At 31.0% G+C, this 27,000-nt stretch overlaps 1 protein-coding gene across 10 annotated transcripts in view; it reads right to left on the minus strand.

Annotated features, from left to right (window-relative positions):
* LOC140062288 (protein unc-13 homolog B-like) overlaps positions 1-27,000 on the minus strand; it is a 130,015-nt gene that overhangs the window by 9,521 nt on the left and 93,494 nt on the right. For 8 of the 10 annotated variants that reach the window (XM_072108438.1, XM_072108436.1, XM_072108435.1 and 5 more), the window contains 20 exons: positions 23,608-23,728; positions 22,420-22,710; positions 22,005-22,132; positions 20,641-20,759; positions 17,583-17,743; positions 16,990-17,140; positions 14,713-14,781; positions 14,286-14,375; positions 13,519-13,787; positions 13,051-13,136; positions 12,084-12,210; positions 11,176-11,416; positions 10,583-10,660; positions 9,877-10,049; positions 9,528-9,689; positions 8,859-8,982; positions 3,843-3,965; positions 2,194-2,271; positions 1,753-1,900; positions 1,196-1,225 (listed from right to left, as the gene is read on the minus strand). In XM_072108438.1, the coding sequence (XP_071964539.1) occupies positions 1,196-1,225; positions 1,753-1,900; positions 2,194-2,271; positions 3,843-3,965; positions 8,859-8,982; positions 9,528-9,689; positions 9,877-10,049; positions 10,583-10,660; positions 11,176-11,416; positions 12,084-12,210; positions 13,051-13,136; positions 13,519-13,787; positions 14,286-14,375; positions 14,713-14,781; positions 16,990-17,140; positions 17,583-17,743; positions 20,641-20,759; positions 22,005-22,132; positions 22,420-22,710; positions 23,608-23,728 (2,769 nt within the window). The remainder of the gene's footprint in view (positions 1-1,195; positions 1,226-1,752; positions 1,901-2,193; positions 2,272-3,842; positions 3,966-8,858; positions 8,983-9,527; positions 9,690-9,876; positions 10,050-10,582; positions 10,661-11,175; positions 11,417-12,083; positions 12,211-13,050; positions 13,137-13,518; positions 13,788-14,285; positions 14,376-14,712; positions 14,782-16,989; positions 17,141-17,582; positions 17,744-20,640; positions 20,760-22,004; positions 22,133-22,419; positions 22,711-23,607; positions 23,729-27,000) is intronic. The other 2 variants (XM_072108440.1, XM_072108442.1) reach the window with 2 other exon arrangements.

Below are 27,000 nucleotides of genomic sequence, written 5' to 3' on the forward strand. Positions count from 1 at the left end.
TGGTTTATTTCCCACATAGTTAATAAGCAAAGACATGTGTCAGTGCACCTGCTTATGCAATTAAAAACTGACAAAAATCAAAAGACAATAGTTAAGATATTAAAATAAAAGCAGTGCCAGTTAGAACAAATCCAATCTCTCCTTGTCATTGTTACTTTATTATTCAGATTAAATTATTCAAAATGAGGTAGTACTGTATATATATCTATAATGAACTTGTAAAGTTTCTTGATTGAAATGACAAAGAATTATTTAAAACAAAAATGTTGTACAGGCAATAGCAGTATTTTTTCCAATCCAATCTTAACAAAGTCATCAATAGATTATCTGGCTATGTTTCTTGTGGGAAGAGTGCTACTAGATTTGTTTTCATGGCAGAAGCATGGCTCCTGCTACTTCCAAACACTAGCTAACTTCACCAAACTTTTTTATGAATGCTAAGTTTGCAACTGTTTGAAGAAGTTTGTGATTCCAGAAGTTAATGAGGCTGGTTTGTATCTTATTTTATCTGGAGAATCAGTTGACTGCAAAGCACCTAAAAACTGTTGAGTTTATAAACCTTAGCACTAGTTTCTTCACAACCTAACTGCTGAAAACTAGTTTTCTGCAGTGTGCTGAAGTTTTTAACTGGTCTATCCTAGCAAATTTTGGACAACTTTTCTTGCCAAACTTTGCTCGAGTGGACAAGTAAGGTTTGCTAGTGCACACTAGACTTAAAAGTTCCTATTTAAATGTTTACAATATCCCTAGCAGAGTTGTAGTGGCAGGGACTAGCATGTGATAACAAATCAGATCAATTTGAATGTATTTGACCTTTGCTCATATGGAATACACCATTCAGAGTAAAATTATGCATCATTATCCTACAATATTTGTAATATAAGTCCTTAATTATAGTACTTATAAGAAGAACAACACTTTATCGGAGTAGAAAGAGTTAGAAATTCTTGAAATGTGCTTTGTAAAGAGAAAGAAACAGATCACAATACACAATACTACAATTTATTTTGTAATGATACAGGAAAAATAACATTTTAAAGAATATTTATACAGTAAATAAAAAAATTAAAAAAAACATTAAACCTTAGAATTGTGTTTATATTATCGTGAGATTTTAATTTTCAATTGTAAAACTGTTATAATTGTTAGATTTAGTAAACAACAATACCAAACTAATTTTAAAATGAGTGTTTACCTGTTGCCTCAATACGATTTTTCCGAATGACTATTTTAGTAAAAAGTATACATAAAACGATTACATTTTATCAAGTTTTATGAAGTAGTAGACTACCATTTGTATTGTACAGTATAGATTATAGATTGTTCTACAACACAAATACTGATGCTATTGGAATGTTGGAAAAACCAATGGCCTATATGAAAATATATATATTATATATAAAATAATGTTCCCAAAGAAAAAATATATAAAGTGAACTTTATATTACTTACCTTAATTTTCTGTACAGTTTTTGTATAACTTAGAACTTTAGTGGAATATTGTTTGGATAATTACGATATGTAGACTCACAAAAGAACAATTGTATAAAGAACAATGGCCTTACCCTGAGAGTAGGTCATAGGTCACCACAGGTCACATTACCGTTTATACTGTACCTAGGACATTTCATTTAATCTTTTCTTCATTGTTTTATTCAAGCCATTTTCTTCTAGAGCTTTCAAAATTTCAACATGAATCTATAATTTTGAATGTTTTAATATGGAAAGAATGTGAGAAACTTGTAGCCCTACCTTGAGTTGTTTGGTTCTTGACAAACGTCTTTATTAACGTATCTGTGGTTTGAGTGTACAAGGAGAGAGCGTATCGTAGTGACTGCAGCTCTTCACTTCTCTCTAAAAATGCCTTTCTAAGACCGCTACCGGATGCATGGAAGTACGACTGTAATAAATAACAAGAAACAATTTTATTATTTAGTTAAACCCGATATGGTTCCAATATTAGAGAACCATAGATTAGTTAAAGGCGATATGGTTCCAATATTAGAGAACCATAGATTAGTGAACTTTGGTTTTTACTATCCACAATGCATGCATCATTTTAATGTAGTTGTTTCTTTTATACGTCCTCGTGGAGGAACACATTTTGTTGTGAACTAGCCTCAATCCGTTTTAAAATAAAGATTTTATTATTATTATGTTGTTGCATGTGACACCTTGTATAATAGTACAAACCTTTATCTTATCCAGTGCCATGTCAACGACAGCACACTGTTTTGGAGTCAGGTTCTTGCCTTCTTCTTTACCCATATCCTGAAAATATAAATAAAAACAATAAGAATACACAATAATAATCACATGAGGACCGTCAAAAAAGAATCACCTGCTAAATAAAATGTTTCCTCTTGTGTGCAAGATACGCTACTAATACACAGTTTAGAGTATAAAAAGTCTTGATTAAAAATAACTACAACCAAACAATTAAAAAACAATTACACAGATTAATTTAATCTTTTAAAAAACACTTTTTTAATACAATCATTGTTAGCCAATACAAAATAAATGAAGGACAGTAATTCAGCACTAAGACCAAACAGGGAGACAACAAAACAAAAGGTTTAGAAAGCAATGTACTATTACAACAACAGCATCACTGAATACACTCACAATTTCAAGTCTGTTTAATGCTGAAAGTGATAGCAACGGATACACAAGATAAGAAAATGTTGTTGATAAAACATGATTATTTATTTATTTATTAAATTATAATTGTTAACCGATTGTTTATTGTTTGTTTAATTATATATTCTCCTCTAAAACAGTCAGGAGATCTAATTAGTGAGTTGAGATATCATTGGTTAAAATAACTTCCAATCAAATTACAGTTTAATAATTTAAGTTTTGGTAGGAGACAGGCATTTGTGCATTATGTAGTAACAAGGTGATCAAATCTATACAATCAAATAAGTAATACTTGATTTACTAACTTTCAGCCAATCAAATCAGGGAAGTTATTTCCATTCAGAGTATTGTTATTAAAGTATTTTGATTATGATTTAAAATGATCAGAGGATTACATTAAGGGCCATAGAAAACACAACATAATTTTGTGGGTGTATTTCTGTTAAGAATTATAAGAATTGTTGAAATATGTCTTAATTTTGATTATCCCTGAAATATTTCAATTTATAGTTTAAAGATTTATTGATGCTTGGTTACCTACCAGTATTTTATCATAAAGTACTCCAACTTATCACTGATAAAATCTAAAATATTGAGTGCAGATTTTCAAGGTGAGGTGAATGTGATTTTCTGTAGTGCACAATATACCATGTAACATTGGGGGAAAATGGGAAAGTCTATTAACAACAGGGGTAGAAAAATACAGTACTTTGAACAAATATGTTAGGAAATCTAAGATTGATCATCATGCACGCAGATTTTATTTTTGCAGAATTTAACTCTGTATTTATAACTTTCGCATTATTCCAAATAAAAATAAAAATTTTTTTTCAGAAAAGCAGCTTTCAACGCAGAAAGTAGAAAGTTTTTAGGAAGATTTATATCTTTAAAAAAAAGCAGCATTTTCATTCATATATATCACAATTATTTAAACCATTGCAGACTAAAAATGGGAGAAATATTGTCAACCAAATGAAAGAAAAACAACAAAATGAAAATAGCATACGAAACAGAAACAGCGTGTCCGACCAAATAAATCAGTTCATATTATTGATTGGATTTTTTTTTAAATCAAAAATATTAAAGGCAGATTTACTAAAAATTGTATTTAATATGAACTAATATATTCAGCACACATTTTCACAAGTTCACAAAATATGCACATGTTAGTGATATGCAAATTTATGCAAATTGGTGTTTACCAGAGCGGTGGTTAACCATTTGTTACCCTCAGCATGCTGAGCTAACTTCCGTGCGACTGTATTGTCCTGACCCGGTAATTTGACTAACGTATTTGGATTGAATGAGGCTAATATAGAATTTTTCTGCATCAGCAATCAAAAAGAAATAAAAGTTACATTTTACCATTTATCCTCCGTACAAGATTTTACAATGCATCAAAATAATACACCAACTAAACACCAATATAAGTAATAAATTAAAAAAACAAAGATTTAAAAATATATAAAATAATACAAAAAAATAATCCTTAAATATGTGTACATTACAAATATAAATGTATATAAGTAAAGTATGCATAGTAATTATTATTATTTGATTGCGATATATTTAATAATTGAATTAAAACATTGTAAACCCATTCGTATATAGTATAATGCAATAGCCAGATCTTTGCACTATAATGTTTCCATTATTAATTAAAAATGTGAAAGGAAAAACAACAGTTGTTTTGCATTTTTTTTATTAATTATCTTTGGTACATATTAATATTTTCCTACTGATTGCAATTAGTAGCATTATGCAAAAGCAACAATAAATAATTAAGTCCAGTTCAAAATGGTAATTATAATTATATAACATGAGGAGGGGTAAAACTGGAAAAGGAAAAGAAAAAGTAGGATTTTTTCAAGACAAGATAGTATGGTTTACATCATTTGGTAGGTTGGGTAAATTGTAAGATGCTTATATAAATTGTTGGAAAACAATTAATTAGAATACGATTTTTTTTGTTTTTTAAATCCGTACCAAAATTGTTAAAACACACATAACAATTCCTTTTTCTTTTGTAAATCTATGCCTTTTGGAATGCTAACATTACAGTATGTATGATTTTTAAGTTTTAAGTACCGGTACTTTTATTCTGGATTGAACTGATCATGTCAACCAAGTTAGGGAGTCCTATTTAATATGTCAACTAAGTTAGAGAGTCTAGTTCTTGGACTGAAACATTCAACTCTATTCTTTCAATCATTCCTGTACTTGTATAACATCTAAAGTAATATAACCACTTTTTTTTTATAGCAAACTTATGGTAATGTTGCATAAATTATAGGTGTACTATTAATACAGATTATTCTACACCCTGTTCTCCAGCCAAGTTAATTATTATGTTTTGTGCCAAGTCTAATTAAAGTTTTTCATCATTGTTGACCTTTGATATTTTAATTCAGGCGCAAGAGCTCAATACAGTTTTAGGTTAATAGGTAATACATAATTAGGTTGTGATCATTAATGGATGATATAGTTCATTACTGTTTCTGAGACAATAATAATTATCTACCTATATTTTCCAATTAAGTTGGTACAGATAATTTTAGCCTTATTTTATAGTACTTTGGGCTACAACACAACAACACATTTCAACTAGCCTAATTCAAGTATCTGAACTATTACAAGGCCAATATTTATTTGCATATAAAGTGCTAGTACAAAATGTCCAAAGGGTCAAGAACACAAGCCCTATAGCTCATGTCTACACTATAAAACTAGTTTGACAAAAAAAGTGTGATGTGCCCAAATATGGTAGTGATATACCCAAATATGGCTGTGATGACATCATCTTGTCCATATATGAGCACATCATATTTTTCATATAAAGTTTGTAGACAGAGCCTTAAAATGCAATGTTATAGATGAATACATCATTTAGTTTGTTAACAATTGTTTATTAATGCTTGAATTACTGATCTTAATAACATAAATGTTTAAATAAATTATTAAAATTCTATGAATCAGCAAAACTGATAGTTTAATTAACAATTATTGTCCATTAATGGCAAAAGCAAACTAAGCTATAACAAGCTAACAACAAGCTTATTGCATATTCAGTGTATTTCATATTTATCAATTGACAATAAATTATTTTATCTAACTGTAAGTATTCATATTATAGGCCTAATATTTGAAAGTAGTTGATTCCATTACAGTGAGTGTATTATAAAGTAAGAGTTAAAGGAAGGACTAGTTGCTCGAAATCTGTACAATCTATATGTAGCTGTTTACATTTTTTTCAGTAATTTGCCTTTTGATTTATAATTTTAGAGTTTAATTGCATTTCAAAATAGTGTTAAAAAATATGCTCCAACTCATCTCGGTCTTCTTTGGAGTCACTCTAAGGGCGCGTTTATACAACACGCTATTACACGCATATTCTACACGCCTACGAGAAGTGTGTTGTATAACAACAAAGAGATTCCGTGTAATGAGATTTTAATTGCAAAAAAGGCTACTTGGCTGAATCCTAAAATTTGGTGGATTCCCGGTCGCCGTTACCGTGTTGGAAGTGTCCTCAGGGTATATTTTGACCTCTCGTTAAAACAGGTCGTAATATCAATCATGTCATGCGACGTCTAACAAGATTGGGCCCATTTATTGCTGCTTCGCTGCCAGTAATCATCCTCCTACCACGTCTTACGCCTAGCCTGGTAGGGCCAACTCGTAGTGGTAGTAGGCCTCTATAGATAGACTATCGTTTCCCACTCCAAACAGAATAAAAAATAACATCGCAAAAATGGCATCTTCTTCCATAGTGTATAGATGAAACAATGAAACCCTTAAAATAACTTTTATTAATTTAAATGAACCGAGAACAAAATAAACAACAATGCAAACGTGAACGAATACAATAATGAAAATGGTAAAAACCGCGCGAATACATCGGACAGCGAGGAGGCGACGATGATTTGTTGACAACAACCCAGCCAACAATTCAATTCAAGCGATCAACGATTTGACCTTTTATCCTAGCATGCACTGCGTGTTGATGAAACTTCCGGTACAACATGGTATCGTGATTTCTAGTATAACAGCAAATGTTAAGGTGGGTTGACCTCGGTCCGAACAACACGCTAAAAATTTAAGCCGTGTTCAAATTTAGGGTGTTGTATAACACGACCTAAGTGGAGTAGATAATTAATTAGTATTTACTAAATTAGCTAATGTTATTTGGTAAAAGTTTTTTTTTTTCAAATAGCAAGCAATGTATTAGGGTTAATCTTTACTTTAGATGCTGATGCAGAATTACTTTGCAAAAACATGTAGCATAAGTTTGAACTGGTTTGAACTGGTTTTAGGCGGCAATTTCAAGCCTTATACTTACCGGTACCGATGGTACAGAAGACAGGGTCTCCTTAAGTTTTTCATTCATAACACTATCCATACTTTTAATTTGCATCAGCTCATATAATAACAGAGAGTATTAATTAATTTAATTTGATAAATCAATTTAATAATTGAAATAATTTAATGGTTCGAAGTACTTTACTTGATCTTAAAATCTAAATTTCCATATTTTTCTTGTTATATTAAAGACCCCTTCCCTGCAATTTTGGACGTTTTTTGGAAAATAATACATATATATCACTTTAAAAACATTAAACCATGTCATTTCTTGTCTTAAATGTACGTTTTATGGTAAATTATGATAAAAAGTGAGAAACAATGCACTACCTAAGTAGCTCGCGGCGATCGACCTCTCGTGGACGGTCTTAGGCCTAGCCTAGCTAGGCTTAGTTTTGTAGGCCTAGCTGGTAAACATCGGTAACGTACAAAAATCGTACGCTATATACCTAGCCTGACGTTGTATAGTTGCATTAATTGTCTTTCTATTTTTGCCAGACTCCGTTGATACAAATTGGGGGAAACCTGGTATTTTCGCTGAAAAGTTAGGAGTCTTCCATTTGTTTTGGCCTCACGATCGATCAGTGGGCGAATTACAGGTGAAAAACAAAAATATCAATCCGCGCGCAATGCATTTTGGGATTTATAGCGGGCCGCTATAATTATTAGAATCGACTTATTTTTCACATTTTTAACCGTTTAAAGACGAAAAAAGTTATTGCAATAAGACCATATAGTATTATTTTTACATTAAATATAGTTTGTGATCTTAAATTAGATCTAAAAAACGTAGGGAAGGGGGCTTTAAAGTTTTTTTACTTATTTTTACACTTGGCTTTTGACAAACAAGGAGAAAACCAAAAACCATAAAAAAATTTTATTAAAACCAAAAAGTGAAACGTGTTTTTGATAACCCACATGCACTTGAACCGTTTGGTGAACAAATAGTCTAATTTGTACTTACATAATTAAAAATAAAAACAACTTTAATCCAGGATAAAAAAAAAAATGAAAAAGCATTTTTCTTTATAATATAGTAGCTAAATTGTTAAAATCAATATATATTATAAAACTAATCAACTACTTTATATTATAGTACAAGGTAACTAAATTGTTAATCATCAATATTATAAATTATAAATTCAAAAAATAAAAATAATTTAAAAAAAAATATAACGACATCAACTTATTGAGGTTCAAATGTAATTGTTAATTTTTATATAACAGCCTCAGGCCCCAACACAGTGTCCCTTACAGAGAGGTCTTCCAAATAGGGAATGACCTTAATAGGGAAGTAGGTTCTACTATGCTTATAGGAAACTTTCCATTTACGATGACTGACAACTAACCTAAGTCAAGTCATGTCAGGTCAATCGATGTGTCATCATCAAATCTATGTAGACAGGTCCCAATATTCCTGCATGTGAACAATAAACCAACATGACGTAGTTTGGTCATCGCAAATTGAAAGTTCCTTAATTATTTTAAAATTTAATGGATTTTAATTGGTGTATATTTAAACTTAGACCCCAAACTTCACATAGAACCTCAAAAAGTTCAAATTAAAATAAAAACATCATTTGTTAGTGTGGTTTAACTGCAGGATTCATCTCACAGATAAAAAAAATCATTTAATCAAATTATATAATTAAGAAAATTAAAAAACTTTAATAACCCTATTAAGTGTTAGTGGTCATTCTTAAATGTTGCCAGGTGCAATTGGTTCAGACAGCAGGGTTTACAGACTTTCAAACCAAATGCTTCTCAGCATTTTGTTAGCAAAACATTTTCAATTCGTTTGAATAGTACATTATTATAACAAATAACTTTGACAACACCAAAATATTTTGAGCACTTACCGACATATCAGACATAGGGGGTAGTACAACAGTTTTTTCGAGATTAGTCATCGAGATTTTCCAAATCTCTTTTAATAGTTTCTTCAAGACCGTCTTCTCGCAATTTTGATTTAAATCCATGAGACTATATTAAGAAAATTGAATTAGAATGTTACCTGAAATCTATTACGTTAAAATTGCAATTGACAATAAAGAAAGATATACAATAAAAACCCTATTGGGGGGATAGCTTCGGAACCAAATAAATTGACCTCCTAATATTGGTGCCTTCTGAATTGCCCATAGTGTTAAAACATAAATTGTCTCTCATTCGAAGATAACAGAGGGACCACAAAGTAGCATAACTAAATACACATTTTGTCTACAATTTATTGAATAAAACAAGGTGCTCTACTTTAACTACTCTACTATATTATAATAGCACTAAGCCAAAATTTGTTCCTCTATCTCCTCCTCAACCCGAAGTCTGATGCTGGCGCCGTTGGGGGCACTTTTTAATTTCACTTTATCCATTAAGCTACATTAGAACGGCAAATTCTACAAAAAATGCGTTTTAGACCAGTTTCTTTGCAACTGCCGAAGGGTTTGGTAATTCCAGTAATACTCGGCCATTTTGGACGAAAAAACACTGAAAACACAAAATGCATAATATATAAACAATGTACATACTTTTCATCTAAGAGACCAACGAGTGGACAGAGTACTGCATCAGCTTCCTCTTGTACGATGCTACGCTGACTGGGTTGACCCAATGCGACGTTGCCCTGACCTTTGATCTTAGCAAGTATTACGCTAAACTCCTCAATTTTTGCTTGAATTTGTTTTTCCAAACTAGATATGAAGACAACATAATTAAAATAAAGAGAAAAAAGAAAATTGTAAATATATAAAACATAGCGTACATTTATTTGTTTGTGTATATTTTGATGTAACACTTTTTTTTACACGCTTTAAAAAAATAAATGTTAATGATTTGTTGAGAAATCATTTTATTTTGCTTGTTTGATTGACGCTGTACCTTTTGGCGTACACCTGACTAAGTCTGTCGAGCACTTCGTTGAGCGATTCCTGCAGCTTTGTCAACGTCTCTGCTGCTTTCTCATCCAGTTTTTCTCCGCCCATGCTCTCAAACATTTTGTTGAGTTGCACTCGCAACTGCTGTATGTTATTCATTAAAATACATGCTTGCAACTTTGAAAAAATAAACAAAATAATTATGAAAATGTTTTTATTACCATTATATTAATTGGTCACCTGGGAACATCTAAGAACACCCAATAGCATTTATCCTCTTATTAATTTTTGTATTTTGTAAATCCTGTATATGCATTTTAATCTGTATATTTTTACTGTACTGTGTATTTTACTTCGTGTTTTAACATTTTACTGATTTTATTCTATTTTTATATTAAGTTGCCATGAGAAAAACCAATTTCACATCTATTACTACTATTACTATTTGACAATAAAGTTATCTTGTATCTTATAAGTTTCTCAAACGTACTTAGCATAAAGTACAAGTACTTTAGAGTAGGGCAAACATCTGACCAATTACTCTGATATAGTACTTAATTATTATTATCACAATATATTTTTTATATACTACATACTAATTTTATAAAAAAGGTAATGATTATGTGTAATTATGTAAATACTACTGTAAATGTATTTTATCATAAAGGAGAAATGAAAATGTTTCAGTTAACCATAGATCAATATCTTACCCTCTTTTCTGTAACACAATATTGATCAAACTCTTTGCTAATTATTTCAGCATACCTAAGAAGCACCTTACTAATTGTCTGAAAACAACATAAAACAGAGAGAGAACAATTAAATTACTATATTAAATATTAGCCAAATTGGTACACACCAAATAACTTATAACACAAGAATCTCCTGTTCTTCAATTTGCATTCAAAACACAGTATCGGAAGTACAGGGTTAAAAGGTCAAACTGGGTGATGCCATTTCACAGCATAGGAAGTCAAAACTATTAATTCCTATAGAGGGCTCAATTATTCTATCCACCTACAGTATAGCAGATCCCCTCTACAGATTTTGACTTTCTAATTTTTCACAATGGCACCACCCATAGCTCTATTCTTTCCTACAATGCCTTTCAAAATTGTAACATGTTTTGGACGAACAGGAGATTCTTGTGTTAGTTCTTTGGTACACACGTATACACAAGTTGTTGAAGTGATAAAACAAATGACTACGTATCAACCAATTAGATTAGATTAATTCTCATAAATAATAATAAAATTATATAATAATATAACATCACTAGTACAATTTGATTTCATAAACATACCCGTGAAAATGTCCGTAAGTATTCGGTAACACATTTTGGGTCTGGACAGTCAAGTTTGCGGATAATTTCAAAGCTCTGATTCAATTGGGTAAAGACATCTACTACAGAACATGAAAACTTAGCATGAATAGAGTTCTTTTCAAAACCAGTGTTTTTATCTCGATCAAGGGCACCAATTAGAAATTCCATTGATAATGCCTCATTCTCCTCCAGCCATTGAAGTACAAATGGTTGGAACCACCTAGTAGAACACAAAGATATATTGTTAACATATCATACAATAAGGCATCATTCTCAAATTGTGTACTAAAACACTCCAACCAACTGCCTACAACTCAAGCAACCAATCGCAACTCAAGCAACCAACTGCAACTCAAACAACCAATCGCAACTCAAGCAACCAACCGCAACTCAAGCAACCAACCGCAATTCAAGCAACCAATCGCAACTGAAGCAATCAATTGCAATTCAAGCAACCAATCGCAACTGAAGCAACCAACTGCAACTCAAGCAACCAATCGCAACTCAAGCAACCAATCGCAACTCAAGCAACCAATCGCAACTCAAGCAACCAATCGCAAAACAAAAAACCAATTGCAACTCAAGCAACCAATTGCAACTCAAGAAACCAATCGCAACTCCAGCAACCTATTAAATAGAAACTATAACGTAATAGCACTATCATTATCTATCTATAGCTCTGTCTACACTATCAAATTTTATGTGACAAAAAAATGTGATGTGCCCATTATGGTCATGATGATATCATATCTCTACCATCTTTGAGCATATCACTACCATATTTAAGCACATCACACTTTTTCTGTCCAACTAGTTTGGTAGTGTAGACAGAGATTTACACTGTATTTCATTCATACAGGTAAAAGCATCTTATTTAATTCCCATACTTTGGATATTCTGGCGTGACTTCTTTATATTTTGTCAATGGTTTCACGTATTCTTTGTACATCCATTTAACTTTGAAATGTAAGTTCATATACTCTGCACTTGTACACAGTCGTTCATGTTCATGTTCTGAAAAATAGCAAACTTTAGTTATCATTTTCTTTAAAGAGGTCAAAGAAAGAGGTAAAAAATGAATGGTTGATCCACTATCATACCAAGGTTACGAAATGCAGTTTGAGTAACAAAGTTAATTTTTTTAATACACATTTTTATTTTTAACAATAATACATGCAAAGTATAACTAAAGCAAGAAACCCATTCCACAATGAACATTGGTTTCCAAGGAGGTCAAATAAAGAGGTCAAATAAAGAGGTAAAAAATGAATGGTTGATCCACTATCATACCAAGGTTACGAAATGCAGTTTGAGTGACAAAAACTGATTTGAAAACGAATTTGGAGTGAAAAATAATAAATTCATTTTTTTTTGGCGATTTAGCTTTAAAAAATTTAATTACATCCACGTTTCAATTTAATGAAAACAGTTTTTGTTTAAAAGAAAGCTGATTAATTAGATGAAAACAATGTAGGTATATATGTAATCTATATTTTGACAAGATAAAAACCAGACATTGATCTTATAAAAATGAGGCCAAATAACATAGATACATAAATACATTTTGATATTCATAATTTAAATATTTTTCGTATTTCACATTTCAAATTAAAATTTAAAAAAAAATTGAAAAATATGTACAAATATATAGCATGTTTAAAGGAGATGGGTCAGAGTTCATTCATATCCTTAAAATAAAATTTTACAGAAATCATCAGTCATAGTTATAAATTATTATTATTATTATTATTATTATTAGAGTTATTATTCAAAAGTTAATTCCAATCAAATATAATTTAATATAAATAAAATTATTATCAATATCAGTAAACGAGACAAGTATTTTATACTGACCACTGAGGGCGCTATTGAGGTCATTAGCGAACCCTGTCCACATAATGTCAGCACTTCTCTGACCAACATTCAATTCGTTTGGAAACCTATACAAAGAAAAAAAAAACAATGAGGATAAATCATAAAAAAATACTAAAAAACAAATACATTAGGTAAAATATTGGAAAAAAAAATTATTTACCTGAAAAAATAAATTTAAATGAAAATATCTTCAACAAGAAATTCCTTGTCGGTAAGACAAAACATTAATTCGGTTAAATGTAAATGTTTGTAAAAATATTCTTTTTGTTTATTAAAACTACAAATATACAAATTGGATTTTATTTATCTAATAATTTTATTTTTCAAATTTTGTGGGAAAAAAGATCTTTAAATGAGTTTATTTACTTTGTAAATTAAGATTTTGTTTTCTAGGTGTTCTCTTACTTAAATTTAGATTTTTACAGCCATGAAGTAGAACGGACTTACTGATTTAGAACAGCTGTATACGTCGTTTTGTCTTGTTCAATTACCGACGTAAGAAGTTGAATAAGCTTTGACCAGAAATCCAGGTTTTTATTACTTGGTCCGTTACTAGCGTCTGTGTCCGTCACTTCCGGTTGTTCACTTTGGCCCATCTGGAACTCGTACGTCTCATGACAGTTGTCATACATGTATGTATACGTTGATTTTAAACAAGCTGTTACGCAGTCGCCAACTACATTCGCTGCTCGTGGAGGACTAGCAAGCTCTTGCACCTTTGTTTTAGAAATGATAAAGTTATCTATTAAAAATTAACCCTTTGAAGATGTGGCCCGTATCCCATACAGGGTAATTTACTGTCCCAGAATGCGAGGCCCGTATATGTATGGGTTGATTTGCACTTTTTGAGAATTTTACCTTTGACCTAGGTCAAACCATTTTACATAACAATAAAATAAGTAGGCCAAATACATAAGTAAGCCATCCGATACAAAATCTTAAAGAAATCATACCAAACGTATATATCTGTACACTGTACTGTACATGAAGACAAGACAGATAACAGAAGAGACCCAGACTAACTACGACAAACAATTATTTTGTAAAAAAATATGCGTTCTAGTATAATGTTACTTCTAATCAGTCAAGAAGAGAGTAGAATACATACGATGGTGTAGTAAGGTTTCATGTCAAATGTGTCGCTATGCAACCTATATGACAGTTTCAATTTCTAACGTTAAATGAAATGATAAGGTATCTGCAGCATATTTTACCTTCATTCTGAAGAAAGCTATGCTTGTAAGCAGGTCAACCATTGACTTGAGGTCGGCAAGTTTCTCTTGGCTGTCAGCTGGAAAATTCTCCTGTAAAAGAAGTTATATTGTATTTTGGGATATGTTTTAAAAATATTAATAGAAAGATACGGGAGCTGTAGCTTGATGGTTAACATGCTTGCCTTCCAATCCCAAGGTCCGAAGATTAATCCTAACCTAGTGCCAGGGTTGTGACTCTTTTAACTCAACTCCCTAAGCCTCAAATGAGATTTAGTTTAAGCACGACAAATTATAAAATAGTTTATTCACCCTGTAATTGGCAAGTCTATGCTCGCTGTTGGATGAGTATGAAATATAAATATAAAACTATTTCAAACCATAGATGTGTTGGCTTGGCAATTTAACATTAATTAAAATGTTTCCATACCCTATACATTGATAAGTCTATCCTAACTGCATTATGTAGTCCATCTAACGTCTTGACAAATCGGTCTTTCTGTTGGCAAAATAAACAACATTTATTAATCAAAACCTAATTCTTTTTCCCTTTCAATATAAATATATGTGACATACATAAATAAGTAAGAGGTATAACTAATATATATATTAATTTGAGTTTTTTTTCTTATGCATTTGTCATCTTGTTGGTAATCAGCAAGTCTATTTATGAGTAATTTCTCAGTCGTCCATCGATCGGTTTCCTGTGATTTGTTTTTAGTTTAGACACCTGTAATATTTCCATATTAATATCTATAAACATCTTTATTCTTCTATGCTTATTTCCAAATTAAAAAATATGAAAGAATATATATTAGCAAGAGAACTTACCAAACAATTTAGCAAAAGATGGAGGTTTGTTCTCTTTTAGAATTTGGCGCAAATTGAAGATTTTACTAATCTTTCGCGATATCACCAAACATATGTTTTTTCGTGAAAATCAATAGGATATTCTGTTTATATATAATATAACTTGAAAATTGTGGACATGCAAAGCACAGTGATATACTGTGCAAGTATTTTGACAAATAAATTGAATATAGGAGAAAAATGCATACAAACCTTTGATAGACCCTCCATTTTTATGGAAACATTATATAACTACACAAAGATTGCATGTATAAATAGTGTAGATTTTTTAAATAGTCTTTAACAGATGTTTTCTCGGAGATAAATTATTTTGTTTAAAAAGTGTTAATTGTTCTCAAATGATTTATTAAATGTTTATTGAGATTGACAATCAGTTTTGTTCTATAATAAACATTGTTTATGATCAGACAGAGATTTGACAGAAAGAATAATAAAAATGAATTGTCAATGTCAACAATAAATGAAGACGATGATTTATACTCATTTTGTTCACTTTTATGCGTAGTCTGTCTGTAGGATTTAAAAGTAATTTATAGATAGACAACAACATGTACTTTATACATTGGCAATGCACTTTTAGGTAAACTCCACATTTAAAATTCAATACAGTTCATTTTGAGTAATTATTTTATTTTTATTTTTACTTTAAATAACTCATGTTTGTGTCAGAGAATTAAGTAATTAACATAATTTCTATGTACATTTCTTTTGCAAATGACAATAAATGGAAGTGATTTTCCACTGATGATGAAGCAGATAGATTTTTTCTTGTAAATATGAAAGTTTTAGATAGTGAATCTGCTAAAACTTAATCTCAAATTTAATTGTAATGTTTATATCAAATTTCATTCTACGTTTTATTGTCTTTTGGACGGAGTACTCATTTTCATTGTCAGCCGTAAATCCACATGTCATAATTCATGTTTTATTTGTTTGGAAACATTAAATACATTTCATTTTCATATGAAGTTTTCAATTTCCTAAAGTGGAAATAGCATATTTATGACTACACATTACGATCATATTTATTTTAGTTGTATTCAAATTTCATAATTATCTTTAGTAAATATATTGAGATTGATTTTTAAAAGAATCACGCCAGAATAAAAGGAACTTGTCTATGTACTGATAGGATAATTAGTTAATTCAATATCCATATTATATTAAAGTTACCATTGTATTGTCCTGAAGGGAGGAGAAAAGTTGGACGTCCAAAAACTTCGTGGAGACGACAGTAGAAAAAGAGAGAACAGAGTTGGGATGGAAATCATGGAAAATAGTCAAGCCCGTAGCCAGGAATCTTGCAGCATTATGGGCCAAAGGGCCCGAAGAGGATAGATGAGGTGAAATATTGAAATCATGGAACATAGTCAAGCCCGTAGCCAGGAATCTTGCAGCATTATGGGCCAAAGGGCCCCAAGAGGATAGATGAGGTGAAATATTGAAATCATGGAAAATAGTCAAGCCCGTAGCCAGGAATCTTGCAGCATTATGGGCCAAAGGGCCCCAAGAGGATAGATGAGGTGAAATATTGAAATCATGGAAAATAGTCAAGCCCGTAGCCAGGAATCTTGCAGCATTATGGGCCAAAGGGCCCCAAAGAGGATAGATGAGGTGAAATATTGAAATCATGGAAAATAGTCAAGCTCATAGCCAGGAATCTTGCAGCATTATGGGCCAAAGGGCCCCAAAGAAGATAGATGAGGTGAAATATTGAAATCATGGAAAATAGTCAAGCCCGTAGCCAGGAATCTTGCAGCATTATGGGCCAAAGGACCCCAAAGAGGATAGATGAAGTGAAATATTGAAACTACAAATATAGAAACTTGGTTCTCACCCCAAAATTGGAAGCAGCAAACCGGTCACTCGCTGAAACAGCCGTGGTAGCTGTAGTGTGTGCGTAAAATGCGTTGATATTTGCTAGTAAGGTACTCATAACAGCTGGTACGCCACTACACATGTATTTAGTACGTAGACACGAAAAATGACTGCAAAAATAGATACAATATTTGTAATAAAAAAATGATTAAAGTTGTGATATATGTTCCTGTCAGGATTCGAACTAGTAACTTCTTATTTACAGACCAAGTATCATACCATAGAGGCACCTTATACATTATTTTCATAGATTATTAGGCAAATACTCAATACTGATGCAGTGGAATATAAAAAAAGTCAAAGATAATAAATATATACAACTTAAATTTGCATCATATATGCTTCCTTATATGATGACACTTAGACTAGGTTACTGAAATCAATGAATTTAAACGGAGCAATTAAGCCTTTTAAGAAGTAATATTTGTATTATATAGACTCTATGAAATTACACAAATATGACAGTATAATGTGCAGAATCAATTTACAACCCTAATTGAGGCCTTATGCGAGCTAGCCTCACAAACTGCCCTACATAACAAATTTACTCACGTCATTGCTTGATAGATGGACTCAATTCCATATCTCATTGCAAACTCATCAACTATTTCCTGGCCAGGCTCGTCAAAATACACCTTCCAGGCGTCGTCACCTTTAGCAGGAGGTAATTTCACGTTGCCTCCTACCTTTTCACTGAGGTGGTGGAAGAGATTCTGCCGAAATCAAACAATGAAAATATATTGATAGTATTTGTATAATAGCATATCCCGTTTCAGAGAAAATTTTGAGTTACGGTCTATTTGTTCTTATGCATCTTGAAAATTGAAGAATGAAAGCACTCAGAAACTGAGTGAAGTACTTTGCAAAATATATCCACTGATTGGGAGCATGTTGAAAGATACATTTTTTTGCTTTATGTATTTAGCTTTACATGTTAAAATCCTGCTGGGGTTAATAATTTTGTTTAAATAATTTTTTAATTCAAACAATCCCGGAACTGCAAAAAAATGACCTTTCTAAAATCAAGATTGACCAGAATAATGGTCGAGGAGTGTCTTGAAGCTGTGCCAATTTGCGGCGCCCCTGCCAGTCGACTAATATTTTGATCCATGTCAAAGAATATGTTCATGTTAAAAGAATAGAGAGTGTGCTATTTAATATATCGATGGAAGATAAGCTTTTGTGACATGACCAATATATCAATTTTCCTTAAAATCAATAGGCATGTTCTGACAGTAAGTATATACCTATGCACAGAATGAAATAATAAAATGACTAAAAAACTAATTATCAACTAACAATAGTCTCATTTGACTAACAATGGAACAGCAACGCGAAAAACAAACGGGTGGATTTTTAAAAAAATAGCTTTTTTTAAACTACTCATATTAAAAAACTGGTACATTAAATCAAGTTATGTTTTGAAATTACAAATCAAAAATTATAACCCTTGCCTCTTGTCCAAAAATAAGGTTTTTTGTACAAGTAGTTCTCGAGAAAATGCAATTTCAGTTTACTTGTTACTTTAAGACTGGTCGCCGGCTTTTGAGAATTGTCTCCTATCTTTTAACACTAGCCGGTCTGACAATAATATCATTTTTGTTATTTGTGAAGTTATTAATAAACCAATTTTGTGGATTTTCAATAGGCATGGTCTGAAAGTATATACCTATCTACACCCAAAAAATCAGAACGATAACTTGAAAACTGTAGGCGCTATCGTGCTAACAAACAAACAAACAAACATACATACAAATATACAAACAAAGTGAATACTATACTTGGCAAAATTCTTTTTTGCCAAGTAAAAAGTGAGTATATTACTTTGTAATGTTAATTGGTGATGCACACAGGTATACAGTAACTGTCTAGCCAGTGAGTTTGGAAAACTTGCTTGCAGGCGTCATGTTGTCACCAACACGGTCCAGTGAGAGTGCAATTTATATAACATCAACTTTTCAGCATAGTTTTACTACTTATTATATGAACACAACTGTAAACCAAGTTTCTGGAAATCTATTTTTGATATTAAACTGTTGATGAGCATTTAACTTTGATGTTAATTTGATGTGCATATAACTACCAATGTATTCAGACTTTGTACGTATATATTACATTGCATTTTATGGTAACAAAATAGGTTTGTTCTAATTTATTGATGAAATAAGTTATTGAAAATCGACATGCAATATTGAAATGGTCTAGACAAATAGGTGGTATCAATTTACGATAAACATATTAAATTTCAAAAATCATGAGATGTGTAAATCCATTAGCTTTCATCTGTTAATGTACATTGTCAAAGTGCAAATACCTAGTATTTAAGAACCAAAACGTAGAGACATTCTCAAACATACTTTTTTTTCTTTTGGAAACATATCGTTTATCGCAAACCTAACTTAAAAGTATTATTTATTTATTTCTTTATTCTGATACAAAATCAATAGGATAAAAAACACAAAAAGTACCGAGACGGCAAACTTATTTCCATTGTGGTCCTAAACTGTGGGTCGGTTCTTATAATATGATTAAAAAATGTACTCCATATAGTATAAAAGTTAAAATGGAAGTCCAACGCTTTATACAAGTTGAAAATATATTGCATTATGCCTAGGCTAGGGGTGCGCCCTGCCTTCACACTGTCGTCGCCGGGAACGTTTGAAATTCCCGAGTAACAAGAATAGTCAATCAGGTGAAATTCGGGCCTAGGGGGCTCTTCCAGAACACAACCGCTCGCAGTGATTTAGTAGCGTCTGGAGCTAAGAGGATTCAGTATAATTCCTAATCAGATAAAAAGGCACAATAGGAGACATAGGCCTATAGTAATAGCATAAATCAGTATTAAAACTGAGCTGCTTAATATTATCCTACAATATATTCGTTTTTAAAGTGGTACACTGAGCCGACGTCAGTTAGTTTGCCGGGTATGTTAAAAGATGAAATTCAGGCCTAAGCAACCCATCAATGACAGTGTTATCCCAATATTCATTTTGCCTGGATTTATACACCTCATCAAAAACGATACCAACATGCTTAAGTCAAACCATTTGTGAAACATATTCATAGATTTTATATTATACTTAAACTATACTTTATTATCCAATCTATTTAATATGAATGTTTGAACTTCAATACTATAAAAATGCAAATTTATTATACTTGAAAATTTGTTTAAAGCCAGGATTGAGCCCATTTACAATATTCACCTATCATACTAAGATAGTTTCTTTAAAAACCAAGTTTAGAAAATATTGTGTGGTAAGTGGTATTTACTTTTTTCTAATATTACAAATAAACATATAAACTAACTTAAGGTAGAATCATTTTAATGACATCATTTACCACTATTAAACTTTAAGCCATAATCACACTAAACTGTTGCTTTAAAAACCAAGTTTAGAAAATATTGTGTGGTAAAAGTGGTATTTACTTTTTTACAATAAAAAGGATAATTTGTTCTTGATTTTATGAGTGTTTCCCTATTAAATGTGAATGGTGGATATTTGCCACAGAACTGGCACTATTAAGATAGAAATGTCATTAGAGGCATTAATCAGCATTCATTACAGTAAAGTATTATTCGGTAACACAATGTTTATAAAATCCTTACCTCATGAAGACATGTGTATTGATCGTGATAGGGAGCTAATGACTTCTCCTCACCCTTAATCTCAACACTAATTTGAAGCCTAATAGCACCAGATACTGCCGATTTATCAGTACGTTTCTCTGCAAAAATAATCATAGAAGTTGATAATTAGGAGCTTTTTTTGTAAAGTGAGAAACATATCAGCTTTACAGATGTGTTTATTTCACAAGTTTGATTAAATATCAATGTGAAAAGGTTTGCTATTGTGAAATATTAACATGGTGAAATGTATTATCATGGGTGTGGCTGTGGTCTAGTAGTGTGGTCTAGAGAAAGCTCCAGCTATAATCATCCTTGCCTACACAAAGGTTTTTCATCTGGCATTTATAACACTCAAAATGTATAATTTTCCAAAGACTATAAAAGTGGAAATAATTGGTGCAGAACAAACCAACAGAAATAACAGATTCAGGAATAAACAGGGCACCTGGTCACATCAACCGTATATCAAAAATCAGATGGCACTTTTGACACCAAAGAAAGAGGGGCAAATCATCATCAATATTGGCTAAAAGGCGAGTGGTATCAGAGAGAGATTAAAGCTTATGGAAGAGACATGCTATGATGAAGAGGATGATGATGAGGATGACAATGATATGTCTATTTTCATTCCATCAACTACGGCAACAGAAAGATATAATATGCATCATTATAGCAAATAAAATTTTTCAATGTATAATTTTGAAATATTCCTCTGAGATTCAAACGAAATATGGCAAGAGTGATGGATCTGATAATCAACTTGCATACAAATATTTGTTAAAGTCTTTGAAATGATCGATAGGATTGATAGTTGAACAAGAAACGGAGAAGAGTATGCAAAGAGTTCAAAGTATAGCAATAACTGAGTCTGTTGCTTGTTGTGTACTGTGGAAAGCCTACTAGACTTCATATGGTCATGTTCGATTGTAATCCAACCTATGGTCCTGTTTCCGCAGCCAAAACAACATTATCGGTAAATTTTTTTACCAATAAAGTGCGCATAATCAATTATTACCAAATAACCAGATGCCCAATCAAAGGTTAAATATTATCCCATTTATCCGGTTTGAATGAGATATTATTTTTCTCGAGTGGAATCGTTTAAACCATGTTTCCACCAGTTAAACCCTGTTTCCACAGGCAGTTCGGTTAAAAAAATCTGTTAATTTTTATCGGTTAATTATCGGTTATCTTTTGGCTTAAAACACGGCCTAAAAATAAATTGGACAAAGATAAATGGAAAACAAAAGCTTGCTCAACAAATGTGTATGCATGACTTGTACATCTTATACAATTGATTTGAATATTGATTTGAATGAAGAAAAATAAAATGAATAACTTACCAAGATTGTACCATACATCCATGTCACCACTTAAGGTCCTTACTTCAATTATTGTCTGACCCAAAAAGTCATCCGATTCTCTCGTTAGTTTCTGCATCAGTTTAGATTTAAGGTCATCATCTTCATCCCTATCACAAACAAAAATCAATTCTTACAAGTAATTATTCTATTTTTCATCTGGTAAGGGGTACGATTACTTATAAGATAGAATATTACAGATACATTATTAATAATTGTACATTATATTTTTTTGGATTTATATAGAATATGATACTGAGGGTAGTTTATATGTTATCATATTACAAATAAACTTAACTTAAGGTAGAATTTTGTTGAGACAGGGCCAATACATAATAATATATAAATTTAATTAATAATAGAATAATTAGTTTCTCTAAATTCCTTAAAACCTTACCAAACCCGAACTTTTATTCTATCCGATGAGTTATGACATTCAAAATAAAATTTCTCATTCCATTCAGGGTTCAAGTTCTGTTGCACGGTGTGAGTACGTTTCTTAACTTTGCCCACTTGTACCGTAACATATGGATCACTAGTTCCTGTTTTATCTTTGGCAATTAAGCCTTGGGCACTTGCTACAGTTATGGCTAATTTTGCTGACCATTTGGATGTCCCGTCCAGCACACTCTGCTTGACCACTTGCATATGTCCAGAATGTGATTGTTTTGGAATAGTGAACACTTCTCTGTATAGAAAAGAAAATAATAACAAAATGATGCAATGTAAACATAATCATTATAGATGGCTGATGAAATTAATGTTTCCTCCCTCAGGAAGCATGTCATTTTATAACTGATCATATTGACAACAAGAACATAAATATAACATTATTACAAAAACATCACTTAACTTTACAAATTATTATGAAGTGCTTTCATACTATAGATTTCCTATATCTATATTATTTGACACTAAATTCAACCTAAAATAGGTGTCTCAAAGGAGGACATTTACTTTGTGATTTTTTTAAACATTTTCCATTTAATATAAGGTATAAATATTATACAGTTTGTTGAAATGACATAGTGTATTCATCACCTCCTAAAGAGCATAAATGTAAATAGTAATTTTTACACGCAAAATATCCTGAAGTACCTGAAAACCCCCAGTAGGCAAACTATACAGAAATTTCAACACTACACCATGATTTACATAAACCATTATTAAACATTTGAAATGTTATGTGCTCTAGAGCATAGAGTATTGCATGCATATTATTTAAAGAAATATTACAAAGTGACTATTTTGATATGACTTTATTCACATGCCTGACAACATAAAGTCCGACTGTATATTAAACTCTAAAACGAAAACTATTTTCACTAAAAAATGTATTATCCACTGAATAATAACAAAACATTTCTAAGTATTGATGATGATTGTTTCTTTGAGAATAGCGTATCTTAATATAAGATATAATGTATTATGCCACACCTTGTTATTTGATTGGATGATTGTGGGTCACATGATATTAAATAAATGTTATATTGCACTCTCTAGTGTACAGTGTAGTTATATACAATCGAGTACTGCAAAACTAGTTTGATAGTGTAGACTGAGCTTTATAAAGTGACATACAAACCTTATAAGATCAAATATTTCAGGTTTATTTCGTTCTCTTATCTTCATTCTGTCTTGCATTGCGGCTATAATGTTCATTGTTTTATCCTCTGCTCCATGTTTCGAGCTCTTTTCAGCGGCCCCTGTTATTTTAAAGGCAAGAGTATATCATTATTTACACACATACTATTACTAACATCATTATCATGAAGTATTTTGGGATGTACTTTTAAATTCAAATACATAGCATTGTTATATCCTTTTAGTTTACAAGAAGTAGGTGGTTACAATGCTGAATGATGATGTCAATGATGGCTTCATCACATAGGCCTCACTATGAAAATAACTGTACTTTGGGGATGTTGTGAGGGGAGGTGCTTATAGATGTAGGCCCATGGTAATATGAATTTTAAAATATTATAAACAACAGAATATGTTAATTAAACGGGTATTTAAAATCAGTAAGCTATTTTTAGATATTATAGTGAACTATTATATATTTATGCTTTATGCTTTAGGTGATTGACTCTTCTTTTACTTGAAAACAAGATTAAAATACAGTAATAGGACAAATTGATATTAACTACAGATCATCAAATATCATTAAATGAATATGACATACTATTCATGCACAAAATAGATATTGAATGAAAAATGGAAATTGCATTAAATTATTGACATATTATACAAAATGTATTTGGAACAAGAGTTTGATCTGAAATAAGAAAAATATAAATAATTATTAAGCAAAACCTCCTTGCGTACCTGAAAAACAATCACATTATTTATGTATGTAATGACGTGTATATGAATAAACATTTAATTTGTTCTGATTTAATGTTAAACATTTGGTACAAAACGTTAATCTGTTATTGCGCAAAAGGTATTAGCTTCCTCTACCTGTACATGTTAGTAAAATCAGACCACAAAATATATCACTAAATGTGTTCAAAAAGTCATACATCAAATCTGTGTGTTGACTAACTGTTGATAGATCTGAATGTTCTAAATATAACATGAAAATCGATCACAACATTATAAATAGCGAGGAAATGACAAACACATTAAAAATTACAGCATGGCTTCTTCTAACGCATAAAATTGTGTTACATTGTGAAGATCATTATGAGATTTTATATGGTGTTACTATATCCACAAGAAATAGTGCTGAAATTATTCAGTACTGGAAACTCTTTTGCTATATTTATGTGACAGTTGAGATTATTCAATACCATGGAGATATCAAACAGGTAGAAAGTCAACCAGAGCTAATAGTACAGAGACACCATGGAGAGGAACTATGTAATACGGCTACATTCTCTATCGGCCAATTCTAAGTTGCAGCCACTACTACTACTACTAAATCATAAGCATTCTATACATTAAAAGTTAGTCATTTCATTGTTTTTAACAGAATAATTAGTTTACAAAAACCGTAATAAAAATCATGTAGTTTTCATATTATTTTATTAACAGATACAGTAGTCAGTTTAAAAAGCTCGTATTTGCATCACTTCTGTAATTGTCTAGTTCACTCTCTAGTTGTATAAATACTTCTATCGATCACACACAAAGTATTATTAATTGATGAAAGTTGTTTTGCTAAATGGAGTAGCAACAAATTATGCACCATGTATAGTTTAACAGTCAGATGTTTGCCTAACTCTTATGTCCAAGTTGGACAAACATTTTTTTCTTACATGTTTGATTTATATTGGTATAACAACTTTGACTTAGACTTACCGTTATATAACCAACCTCTTGTGCTTTCAAGAATATTATAAACAATGTAAGTAAGGTAAGTAAGGTAATAAGTAAAGACATAGTATAAATGTCAACAAAAAGGTAAAAAATCACAAACAGACTGCAGAAATAAAACATGAGCTATTAAAGATAGTTGTAAATATGTTTGATAAAATTACTGATGCAGAAATATTGTAATGTTTACGATATACCTACTATTACACTGTCTTACAGAAGATAATTTACAGCCTTAGTTTCGACAAATACTATATTTAGTACCAATATAGTATTGCAATAGAAAGTAAAATGTAAAATGTAAGAAATCATGAGAATGTATTTGTACAGGCTTCTCAGGAAGTTTTCAGTTTCTATGGAGTATGGTTTTAAGAGTTTTGTTTTCAGGAGTATAGCTTTAACAGTGTTGTTATAATAGTGATACACTAATACAAGAAAGGAATATTAAAATATAGTAAAAAAAATAATGAAAACAAAATTGTAATTACAATAAAAACAATATATTGAAAACAATTTTTAAAAGTGCAAACAAGAAAAGTGCCAAAGTAACTTAAAATAATAGGATATACAGTAAAGAAAAAATAATTAAAATCTAAGAAAATCATACAAAATAGACAAAAGGTATGGTTTTAAAAAGTTTACAAAGTGAGAGAATTCTACAGCAACGGAAATTAAGCAAGTTGCCATGTTTTGTAGTAGTGGGAATAATTGAGGAGATATTTTGAACAAATGTTCATTAAATGTGACATATGTGTACTCTATTCTAAGTACTAAGTATTGTAGTTTAATACAATGGTACGGTATAGGATTGAAATTAATAAGAATAAATATAAATTTTGTAAACAAATTTTTGGTTGGTTTACCCGCCGCCGGATCAGCCAAGCTATCGGCCAGGCTAGCCTGAGATTGGTTTCTTTGTCTACATGATGGACTTGAAAAATCACGTAGCCCAACAAGAAATGACCAAAAGGATGATGTCCATGAAACGTTCTCCTCACCTAGGCAGGTTAGTGCAAACAAAAACCAAATGTTTTATTAAAAAGCTTTTTTAATATGCAAAAAATACTACATGCATATTATAGATTGATTTTTTAATAAATAAGTAAACAAAAATACAAAAATTGTCCTACACACACCACACACTTCATGTTGATATACTATGTCTATTTTCTATTATTCTTAAAATATGTTTTGTCAATTTTTTCTTTTTAGATACTGTAGTTTCTAGTCTATTCTATCTTCCTAGTAAACTGTCTCAAACCGACTGATACTAATAAAGCAAACATCATATTTAAATACAATATTATATTCATTTTAACTGAAATATGTTATGTTATAATAAATTGAACTATTTTGGCATTTAACTTGTTACTATCAAATAACAAACGTCAATACTCTAAGCATTAAATTTAAACGCGATTGAAGACTAAGATCATGGCTATTAAAATTGTTATCGCTTTAGTAAATGTCTTACTCGTGGCTGGATTGTACTTACATCTAAATAAATATATTTTTGTATTACAATTGACGGTTTAAATGTTTGTTCGTCTCTACAGCTTTCACCGCCCACTTGTTTGCATAAGGCTTTATTTCTAGATTTAATTGATACCAATCTATCAAAATGTGTCTAAAGTAGATTACGTTTTATCATAGAAAT

Source organism: Antedon mediterranea, chromosome 11 (genome assembly GCF_964355755.1).
Source record: "Antedon mediterranea chromosome 11, ecAntMedi1.1, whole genome shotgun sequence".
NCBI classification, from domain to species: Eukaryota; Metazoa; Echinodermata; class Crinoidea; order Comatulida; family Antedonidae; genus Antedon; species Antedon mediterranea.